Source organism: Gobio gobio (assembly GCF_949357685.1).
Source record: "Gobio gobio genome assembly, chromosome: 6".
Lineage (NCBI taxonomy): Eukaryota > Metazoa > Chordata > Actinopteri > Cypriniformes > Gobionidae > Gobio > Gobio gobio.
The window spans coordinates 19,369,568-19,381,239 of NC_137102.1; the positions used below are offsets into that span (position 1 = coordinate 19,369,568).

Below are 11,672 nucleotides of genomic sequence, written 5' to 3' on the forward strand. Positions count from 1 at the left end.
CGTTGCTTTGACGAAATGTGAGGCTTTTATTTTGGAAAAATAAATGCGCGTTCTTTTCCGGTGTGAAGTACAGTTCAGTTCACCGCTTTTTGTTGCTATACTGCTGTGCTCACCTCACAGGTCTACAATGTAACTGCTAGTCACCCAAAAAAAAGTGTAGCTAGAGCTGGTGTAAATAAACTATTTAGAATCGTTCGTATCAGGGTTTTAATCATGGATAGATTTGTTGTTCGGTTACCAAAGGGAAATGGGGTGAAACAGGAACCAAAACAAGAGAGAAATTACAAACAAGCAACATTAGAGTCCCTGCGGGTAAGTCATTTGGTAATTTTACCCTGCCCATTATTCTTAACCATATGTGGTATATTATTGATGTCTAACGTAACATTAATAATATCTGTATTTGTTCCAGAGAGTGGTCGTGATTGAAGACATTGAAAGGTATAAGTCAATCCTTGAACTGCCTGGCCAACCTAAAGAGAACATGATGGAAGCCTTAAAGGAGCTGGACAAGAAAGTGCCTTCCAGAGAAGTGCTGAAGTCTACCAAAATTGGTAAAACGTGATTATTTGTTTGCATATCTCTCGCTCTCTCTCTTGCTCTCTCTCTTGCTCTCTCTCTCTCTCACTCACTCACTCACTCACTCACTCACTCACTCACTCACTCACTCACTCACTCTCTTTCTCTCTCTCTCTCTCTCTCTCTCTCTCTCTCTCTCTCTCTCTCTCTCTCTCTCTCTCTTTTTTAATTTTTTTTTACATCAAATTCTAATTTCAGTCCCTGCCACTTTCATTTGTATTTCTTCAGGACACACAGTTAACACCCTTCGCAAAAACTCAGAAGATCCTGAAATCAAGTCCCTTGCAGGGGAGGTGTATAAACACTGGAGGACCTTTATTGAGGAACATGCAAATAAACCTTCCATAGAAGTCCGCTGTGACAAACAGACGGAAAGTTTACGGGGCAATGCCAAGAAACTGCTCTCTGAAGCCATGACGTTGAAGGTACTGATCCTAAATGATCATTGCAATTTCTTAACCACATTGACTGTGTTTATGCTTTCATTAGTTTATTGCTTAATTTCAATTCTGGAATTAGGTATTATTAAATATATTTACGATACAGTTTGCATACATATTGTTTACTTTGCATTATTGTATGTAATTCTTTTTCTCCCTGTCCAGGTGGAGCATGGACTGGTGGAGAACATTGAGAGGGAGGTGTTCCACCAGAGCTCTCGGCTTATTAGCGGAGCTTACAGAAGGACTGTGAGGGCTCTTGTCTTTGCTCTGAAACATAAGCCTGAGTTGAGAGCGCAGGTCAAGGACGGAAAATTACCAGTTAATGTATTCGTAAGCAATCACAAAAAAAAATTGTAAAGAATTGAAGAATTCAGACGTGACCTAGAGAAAATATTGTTTACCCATTTCATTTTTTAAAAATATATTTATTATTTTTTTTAACATACAGCAGTATGATTTACTCAATGACTTGTAACCATTTTTAACTTTCAGTCTTAAATACAACATTTGACTTTTTTACATCTTGCTTGCCAGAATGTTTCTTTCCATTCACAGCTACACTGCTGGTCAAAAGTTTGGAAAAATTAAGATAAAAAAAAAAATGTTTTTGAAAGATGTCTTTCTGCTCACAAATGCTGCATTTATTAGATCAAAAATACAGTGAAACAGCAATGTTGTGAAATATTATTGCAACTTAAACTGTTTTCTATTTTAAAATGTACTTTATTCCTGTGGTGGTAAAGTCGAATTTTCAGCATCATTACAGTCTTCAGTGTCAAATTATCCTTCAGAAATCATTATAATATGCTGATTTGATGCTCAAGAAGCATTTCTTATATACATATTGCATATCTTTCTTATGTGCAGTTGCGCTACATTATATTTTTGTGAAAACAGTGACACACTACCATTCAATTTTGGGGTAAGTAAGATAAAAAAGATAAAATTAATCATTAAAGAAATTAATCATTAATTAATTATCATTAATTAATCATTAATCATTAAAGTGACAGCAGAGACATTATATATATATATATATATATATATATATATATATATATATATATATATATATATATATATATATATATATATATATATATATATATATATATATATATATATATATATATATATATATATAATATCTCTAATTCAAATAAATTACTATTCTTTTAACTTTCTATTAATCAAAGAATCCTGGAGAAAAAACCCACAGTTTCTACAAAAATATTAAGCAGCAACACTGATAATAAGTATCATTATTATATAATTGAGCACCAGTAATAATTAAGCATCAAATCAGCATATTCGAATAATTTCTGAAAGATCATGTGACACTGAAGCCTGGAGTAATGATTCTGTAAATTCAGCTTTGATCACAGGAATAAATTACATTTAAATAGAAAGTTATTTCAAATTGTAATAATGTTTTACTGTATTTTTGAAACTTAGTGAGCACGAGATTTCTTTCAAAAACATTTAAAAATCCTAACTTTGGACTGCCAGTGTACATAAAAAAGTATAAAAATAGAGATGTATCAAGTCCTTATGTATTCATTGTTTGGCGCTCCTATAGATCGCCCCTTTTCAGAGCTGCGCTCGTTGTGTCTTCCAGTTTGTATTTCCACAGCATGAAGGTAAGATCTTATGTATTTACTGATGAACCGCTCGTTTTAAAATCTTCCCGGAGTTCAAAGACAAAATTGCAAAGATTTCTCCTGCGCATACGGTCTATAGGAGCACCAACCATACAATAGCAATTAACATGAGGATGACGGCGAGAACACAGATGCTGATGAAGATGATGTCACTGGTGTCATGCGGTTCACTTTCTTCATCGACTTTCTTGTTGTTTGACTCCAGGGCCAGACGGGCCAGTTCATTGAGCCGGTTACGTTCCTCAACTGAGATAATGCTGGCCATGGCCACCTTCCTCTGGGCGTCACACTGCACCTCATACTCCTGAATATTCTGCTGCGGTCCATCAGAGAAGTCAATATAAAGCGAGTTGACCAGCATGGTGATGTTTTGACGTTTCTGCAGAAAATCAGATACGAGGCATCATTAATGTTTGAACAAGCTGCTATAAGAGATATTGTATCAGACATTTGCTAACATCTGTCTCTGAATTAGACCTAAGTCTAGGACCGTCACTGAGAAAAGTGTAGGGTTTTTTTTTATTGTGGTATCCCAAAAAATGATCTACAGTGCTTTAACGAGTGTCTCTTCATCTTATATACCTGTCCAGCGGTTCCACAGTTGACAAAACGGGCTAGAATTTTGTAGGATGTTTCTGTCAGCTGGGCCGAACAAGATGGATTCCCCAGATAAATGTTCTCACGGTCGAGCTGAGGTAAAGCCTGTCTGGAGACCTGAATCTGAAACTCCGTTCGGGTGCAGCTTACATTGACTGGAACCACTGCAACACACAGACATCAACAAAACATCAACTATTCAGGTTGAGGTCAATGATTACATGTTATTTAATGCTGTGTGGGGAGAATTTAATAATTCTTTTAGTACTTGTTTTAAGAAATAAATATTCTGGGGAATAAATGCAAGCTGTTGCCAAGTAATGAAATGATTTCAGAAATAAATACATTTTAGGATTCTTGTAAAAGGTGTTTACAGACATTTTCATTGTTTAATAATCGACTTTTTACTTTTTTTTAAAAATACTTAAAAAAAATAAAAATAAACATAAACTCTATTAGCCTACATACACACTTTGTAACTTAAAAAAATAGCTAAATTAAATTAGAGTGATTTTTAAAAATCCATATTCCAAATCACTTTAACCAAATAATACACATTTGATAGACCTATAATAATAATTTATATTGTATAACTGTTGGGCGAATTTTGCGGGAAATATTTTAGATATTTCCTCTCTATGTAGCCTAACGTCATATCTTACTCAAAGAAAATCAGCTTCGCCTGTGCGTATATACTCAAAAGAAAAAAGGTTCTATATGGCACCAAAAATGGTTCTTCGTTGTAATCACAGAGGAGCCACTTTTGGTGATATATAGCACCATATCTTAACATGTTCTGTATATGGTAGCGGTGCTATATAGCACCTTAGTTAGCGGTGCTATATAGCACCTTAGTTAGCGGTGCTATATAGCACCTTAGTCAAAGAACTGGTGAAGAACCACTGAAGCAGCAAAATTGGTGCTATATAGCACTTAAAAAGGTTCCCCTATGATTACGAGCCATGAACCATTTTTGGTGCCATATAGAACCTTTTTTTTTAGAGTGTAGCGTAAGGCTTGGAAAAATGGACCATGTCCATGAATAATATAAAACGGTTGCAAACAAAACAACATTATATTTTGTCCATCCGCTCAAATGCTGTAACGATACCCTTATGTCCCGATTCGATACATATCACGATACTGAACTCACGATACAATATTATTGCGATGCGATACACCCTAGACAAATGGTAAAAAGTTAACAAAAAATGTACTGCTAAATTTGGTATTACGTTGGAAATCTATAGGCTTAGACTTGGTGCTGCATGGTAACCAGGACAATGGTGAATAAAATTATTCATGATTCATGATTACTCACCGAAAATACAGAATTATTTAAGACGAATATGCTTGCACTCTGTCACTGACTAGATGTTTAAAATAATGTAGGCCACTTCTTACTGGTAACATAAGACATTTAGGCATTATCAGGACCTACAAATATTCCCCCATTACATTATTATACATTATATTCAACATTATATATAGTAGTTTAATGTAGTACTGACTAAAACTCTGTAAACTTGAATTTTTTTTTCTCACACAGTAAATCTCGTTTTGGCTGAACTATACACAATACAGACTGTCACTATCCACAATATATATTGTTGCTTTTTGTGTATATATCGAGATTTTTGCGATATATTGTTTCACGATATTGTTACATCCCTACTACATAGTGTAGCTTAAAATATAATATACAAATATGAAGTAACTCATATTCATTGTTATTTATAGGCTATGCTCTTGATTGATAGTTCCATGAAGAACCTTTCCCATTCATAAAACCTTTCCATTCCACAAAAGGTTCTTTATAGTTGGGAAAGGCTCTCTATATTTTTTTAACATGTTCTTCACAATAAGAAAAAAAAAATGTTTCTTGTTAAATCTGTACCCTGAAAGGTTCTTTGGGGAACCAAAAATCGTTCTTCTATGGCATTGCTGTAAAAAAAATATTTTGGAACCTTTATTTTCAAGAGTAAACTACTGAAAATATACATAATGTGTATCTCTTCACGTTTTTATATGAAAAACCAGTCAGTAGACCTAATTAAAATGATTTACATCTATTTTTATACTGTATGTGTTGAATACTGTGCTGTATGTTTTTGATTCACTAAATAGAACCGGCATATAATAATGGAATAATCGAGAAGTGTTAATGGAACATCATTTAGTTCCCAAAACTAGACTTTAAGAAGGATGTGTTGAAACTGATAAGTGAGCACTCACCTCCTATATAGGAGGCTGTGAAGCCCTTAAAGGCAAAGTTCCGGTCAGTGTTGAGAACAACCAATAGTTTATTTCCCTTAGAGGTCAACGATGGAGGCTGTTCACTACCACACCATTGGCCCAACAGAGTGTCTGTCTCGCTGTCCCCATCGTACACACTCACAGAGTCATAGTCGCACATGTCGGTCAGGCTGTTCCGATCCTCAAGCTCCAGAAAGGGTAAAAATAGTTTGACCCTGTAGCCGGCCGCTAGAGTGATTGTCCAGTGACAGTTGATGTTGTTGGGGTAGATGTTTGGGTAGTGAGGGCTAGTAAAGTTCGCACTGATATTTTTGAGAATTTGCTGGCACTCTCCTTTAAAAACAGCAAGATCAAGGATTATATACTTGAAATTGTATTATGAGTATGCATCTTGTATGACAACAAGTGTCTCACCTGAGTAGTAGTAGGCTTTAAAACCTCTCCCTCCAATGTTGAAATCAGATCTGAAGACCACCAGCAGTTGGTTTGATGTGGTGACGGTGTTGGGAGGTCTCTCATTACCACAGTAATTGCCCAGGTGACGGTGTTTAACAGTGGGACCATCAAAGAGAGCCACATAGTCAAAGTTGCACCCCTCGTTGTTTTCCAACTGGAAGTCGAGAAACACCAGGCTGACTACACTCTGATTGGACACATGTATTGTCCAGGAGCAGTCGGCATTGTTGCTGTAGTCTTGTGGATGACCTGGGCTTGAGATGATTCCTGAAAGACCGGTCAAAACCCCACCGCACATATCTAATTTAGAGAGAGAAACAAATTAACTTGTGTATAAAAGAAATTATTATTTTTTTTTTTTTTTTTTTTTATAAACACATACGCAGTGTGTGAACGTTACAGAGTTTACTGGATTTAACCCCTTGTGACCCAGAAAGGATTTCTAAAAAATTCTAAAAAGCATATAGTTTTAGTATATTTAACCAAACCCATGTTAAGACCATCAACATACACATCTGTGAAGTTGTAAGAGTTTTTAGGAGATAAAACAATTACATAAAAAAAGAAAAATCAACTGTTTATGCAAGTAAAATGAATATATTTAGTTTGAAAACATAGTAATATTCTTGTTTTGTTTGAAAAAGAATATGTAAGTTTCATAAATAGTTTTTGAGGTGTTGTGAGTTATAAGTTCAAAGGAATTTAATTAAATCCATTGATTTCAATGGAGTTAATACTGGTAAATATATGATATATATGTTCTTAAAGGTTCTAGCTATTTTATGCATTCTGACTTATTTACATTGTTAAAGGGGTGGTTGCATGCGATTTCACTTTTTAAACTTTAGTTAGTTTGTAATGTTGCTGCTTGAGCATAAACAGTATCTGCAAAGTTACAGCGCTGAAAGTTCAATGCAAACGGAGATATTGTCTTTTAAAGTTATGGCAGTTTATTGCCTACAAAAACGGCCAGTTTGGACTACAACAAGCTTCTTTTGGTGTTGGTGACATCATAAACCCTTGCTATTAACATAAACACTGCCCCCGTGAACACGCAACAAAGTGGGCGAGGCCACGTCGCAGTCATTACGAAAGAGAGAGAGCTGTTGCAGAACTACAAACTACATTTGGCCATCTAACCAATCTAAGACCATTGCGTTTTTCGGAGGGATGGGCTTCATAGAAGCAGGAAGCAAACAAGCCGTTCAAAGGACAGTGGAGACAGCGGTGTGTCATAAAGGTAAAATATTAAAAAATACGGCGTTTAAAAAAAAAAACACACAAGTATTAAGACATGTTATACTGCGCCCCATAAACACAAACCAAGCCTAGAAAAAAACCACGGAACCACCCCTTTAAAGAGTTGGATTCTCATGCTAAAAAATTAGGTGGACATATGCCGGAGTATTTCTGTGCCAAATACACTCCTTCAGGATTTGTATATAAGTTTCTGAAAGTTTTTTTGAGTATGGCCCTGTATGACTTCATAAAGGGACGGAATTGCCTGTATGGGCACTGTCCCGAGTGAGCACATGCGCACATCAACCAGAGCGAGAGCAAGAGCACGCCCAATAACGAGCTTCGTTCGGCTTACGGAAGCCGTCGCCAGTGCTGTCATTTTATTTTTAGACAGCTAAATCAACTGTCACCAAAGAAGTGTGTTTTTGGTTGTGACAAGGGAAAGATAACCTTGTTCAGCTTCCCAAATAACCCAGCATTAAGGAAACAGTGGATGCCGTTTGTTTTTCCAGCGCAGCAACAGAGTTCTGCAAGTGTGTTTGTTTGTTCCCGGTCATGAGTCGAAACCACAAATTGCATACATTTTTTGTTGGCAATCGGCGCATAAGTGCATATAATGTAAACAACACAAACGTATAGTGAATCAAAAGTTATCCGGAAATAATGCCATGATGTAGTGTGTGTGTGTGTGCATGTGTGTGCTTGTAACTCTTTAGCTCCGCCCACTGCACGCCTCTACGAGTTCAGCTGTTTTCGGAAAGAATCGGTACAGCGTATAAATATGATAACTAAAGACTCTACGGAGATATGAAGGATGCAATACTACTCTATAGGTACTCAAGATTAACATGAGATTGCCAGAAACTGTTATGTACCCTTTAAATATTTTTTATTAAAAATATATATTTAAATACAAGTTCTCATAGATATTGATACAAATATATATTTCTTGAATCTCTGGGTTCGATGTAGTTTATGTGAAATTTCATTGAATTTCTCAATTTTTAATTAATCAAAAAGCGGAAAGTTCGTAATAACATGGTAATAACATGTGAAACTTCGAAATGTTTGCGTATTCATTCATTAATGAATGAGAAGATATCAGATACAATGTTTTTTTATATACATATATATTAAAGGGATAGTTCACCCAAAAAGGAAAACTCTGTCATCATTTACTCACCCACAAGTTGTTCCAAACCAGTAAGACTTTCGTCCATCTTCGAAACACAAGTGAAGATCTTTTAAATGAAATCTGAGAGGTTTCTGTCCCATTGCTGTCCACGCAACTACCACTTTGTCGCTTCAAAAAGTTCATAAAGTGATCGTAAAACTAATCCATATGAATTGAACGGTTTAGTCCAAACCGTACACTGTATATGATGAACAGATTAAATTTAGGCTTATATTCATATATAAGTATACATATAAGTATATAAGTTAACATATGCAAAAGTTCTACAGATTTGGAACGACATGAGGGTGAATATATGATGACCGAATTTTCATTTTTGCGTGAACTTACCCTTAAAGATATGACTGTTTTTTATGCATTATAAGCAATAAATTGTCATGAGTTGAAAGATTGATGTAACAATGTTATAAGCAATTTCATCACACTAGACTTATATTAACAAATATAATGTTGAAGTTTTGCGCCAAGACTTCCAAAACAATGTGTATTTTAACATACAACTCTGTGCAATGTCTTGCCCCATAGACGTCCATTGTAAATGGATTACAGTAAACATAATATTTGCTTATTTTTACAAACTGAGGAATAAATCATAATTAGTGTCTTTTGTAATCATCTGACTGATTTTAAACCAGTCTTCAGTTGCACTCCTCACCTTTCCTATAGCCCACCGAGAAACCCTTGCGTGCGACATGGCGATCTGAATGGAAGATGATGGACATGACGTTCCAGGACGAGCTGAACTGAGGAGGAGACACATCTCCACAGAATTTCCCCAGGAGGTTGCCCTCATCCTCTGAGATGCCGTTGTATATCTTGATGTAGTCGTAAGCACAGTCTGTATGGTATTCCAGCTCGAAGTGATGGAAGGTTAACAGTACGGAAGAGCCTTCTGAGACCACTATCAACCAGGTGCATTCAGTGTTATAAGGGTACAGGCCTGGAAAATTAGGGCTTGACACATTGCCACTGCTTGCTGAGAGGATTCCTCCACATTTAACACCTATACAAAATATTGCAGTTGAATAAAAAACAAAGCAACTTACAATGCATTCAGGATTTACTATTGACAGCTATTGAATATACTTGTGTTTAAGACTTGCAAATGCTTTCAGACAAAGATGCACAGGCAATCAATCACAGAATTATCCAAATATAGGAAGCTTCCTTACAAGCTTAAGGAAGAACTGAGGTGTTTACAATGGTACAACATTCATAAGGTGTGCACTTTCACCCGTGTGATAGGAAGCCATCTTACCTTTCTTGGAGGTGACCTTTCCGGCAAAGAACAAAACATGAATGAAGACATTCATCCTTAAAACCATGTTGTTTCTTTTAGTAGGCAGCTTTAAGTTCTTCTGCACATACTGTCCTGCAGGGTTCAGAGAACAGGAGTTAATGTTTAAGCTCCTCATTCTTTGGACTCTCATTCTGGGGCAATTGGATAGGTGGTCCACTCTTTGGCTCTCCAACTAAATTTTAATGAGGACTATCAAATGCACGCAGGAGGCTTGTCAATACACTGTTTGGAGAGAAAGCCATGAAATGTTAATGAGTGTATCGTGCACATGGAACAAGTGGTGTGTTTTAAGTTGATAAGAGGAAGGTACATGCAGATGACCACATGTATTACAAGCAGTCTTAAAGGGTTAGTTCATCCAAAAATGAAAATAATGTAATTTATTACATTACATTCATTTATTATGCTGTTCCACACCCGTAAGACCTCTGTTCATCTTCGGAAAACAAATGAAGATATTTTTGTTGAAATCCAAAGGCTCAGTGAGGTCTGCATAGGCAGCAATGAAATGTACACTCTCAAGATCCATTAATATACTAAAAACATATTTAAATATATCATGATTTGGATCGCGTGTCAAACCGCCAAACTGCTGAAATAACGTGACTTTGGCGCTCCGAACCACTGAATCGACTCGCTGATTTGATACGCTCCGAAGCTTCATGAAGCAGTGTTTTGAAATTGGTTATCACTATATAAGTCGTTATTTAGTTTTTTTTTGGCGCACGAAAAATATTCAGGCCTTACATTTTTAAAACAAGATGCTGATAGATACAAGAGCAAACAATAAATTAAAAAGATAAATAAAAAAAATACTCTTAAAAATATATATTTTGTTTTGTATTTATTTTATACATATATGTTTTATATTATATTACATTATATTATATTCAGTGTTGGGGGTAACGCAAGCTTGAGTTATCAGATTACTTTTTTTTTCAAATAACTAGTAAAGTAATGCATTACTTTTAAATTTACAACAAAATATCTGAGTTACATTTTCAAATAAGTAAAGCAAGTTACTTTGTTTTTCCCATTTATTCACTGATAGCTCTCCTGTCCCCATGTTGAGAGAATTGTAAGTGCAGAGGCGTTGTGTGTAAACATGATGGTTATTGTAGTTTTAGAATAAATGTGAGCATGCATTTACTTATCTCACTTGCAAACCCCCCAAACAGATTCAGGGCCCTATTTTAACGATCTGAAACGCAAGTGTCAAAGCACGAAGCGCAAGTAACTTTGTGGGCGGGTCTCGGCGCTGTTGCTATTTTCCCGGCGGGATAAATGGCTCTTGCGCCCGGCGCAAATCTAAAATGGGTTGGTCTGAAGTAGCTTCATTATTCAAAGGTGTGGTTTGGGCGTAACGTGAATAAACCAATCAGAGCGTCATCCAACATTCCCTGTAAAAGCAGGTGCGCAAGTTCCATTATGGATTGCTATTATTATGGCGTATTTACCAGGCGCACGCCAGGAGCGGTTCACAGCCGAGGAGACTGATGTTCTTGTAAGAGCAGTGAAAGACAGAGAAGTTGTGTTGTATGGGGATGGGAGAAACCCACCCAAAATAGCGTCGGTTAAACAGGCGTGGGCGGAAATAGCCACAATTGTTTCATCAGCTGGCATCCCCAGGACGTCGCACCAGTGCCGCAAGCGCTACAATGACATCAGAAGACGGGGAAAGTCCAAGCTTGCCAGCATCAATCGGGCACGCCGTGTAACGGGAGGTGGATCTGCCTCTACTCAGGACCTGACGCCAGCAGAGGACATCGCTGCGTCCACCCTCACCGATTTTTTTTCCTGGTTCTTGACGGACAAACCAATTTGAAAGATGTCCTTATATACATATATGTCTTGCCAGAAGTTGCCACTATTGGGCAAACAGGTCTCCTTAATTATTAGACTACAATTAGCCTGAATAATTTGTAAGCTAGATTTATGCCTATTTT

The 11,672-nt window shown here is 36.5% G+C and overlaps 2 protein-coding genes across 2 annotated transcripts; one reads left to right on the forward strand and one right to left on the reverse strand.

Moving 5' to 3' along the window:
* The first annotated feature begins 33 nt into the window (after window positions 1-33).
* tceanc2 (transcription elongation factor A (SII) N-terminal and central domain containing 2) lies at window positions 34-1,781 on the forward strand. The gene is made up of 4 exons (XM_079819928.1): window positions 34-312; window positions 413-554; window positions 808-1,004; window positions 1,185-1,781. Exons 1-4 carry the CDS (start codon window positions 214-216, stop codon window positions 1,377-1,379), a joined length of 633 nt encoding a protein of 210 aa, XP_079676054.1. The 5' UTR covers window positions 34-213; the 3' UTR covers window positions 1,380-1,781.
* A 975-nt stretch (window positions 1,782-2,756) lies between these two features.
* Window positions 2,757-10,792, reverse strand: cdcp2 (CUB domain containing protein 2; the record flags this gene model as incomplete). The annotated part of the gene is made up of 7 exons (XM_079820428.1): window positions 2,757-3,062; window positions 3,266-3,444; window positions 5,516-5,869; window positions 5,951-6,292; window positions 9,082-9,429; window positions 9,685-9,798; window positions 10,750-10,792. The coding sequence occupies 7 exons, from the start codon at window positions 10,790-10,792 to the stop codon at window positions 2,757-2,759; spliced, it is 1,686 nt and encodes a 561-aa protein (XP_079676554.1).
* Window positions 10,793-11,672: the final 880 nt, after the last annotated feature.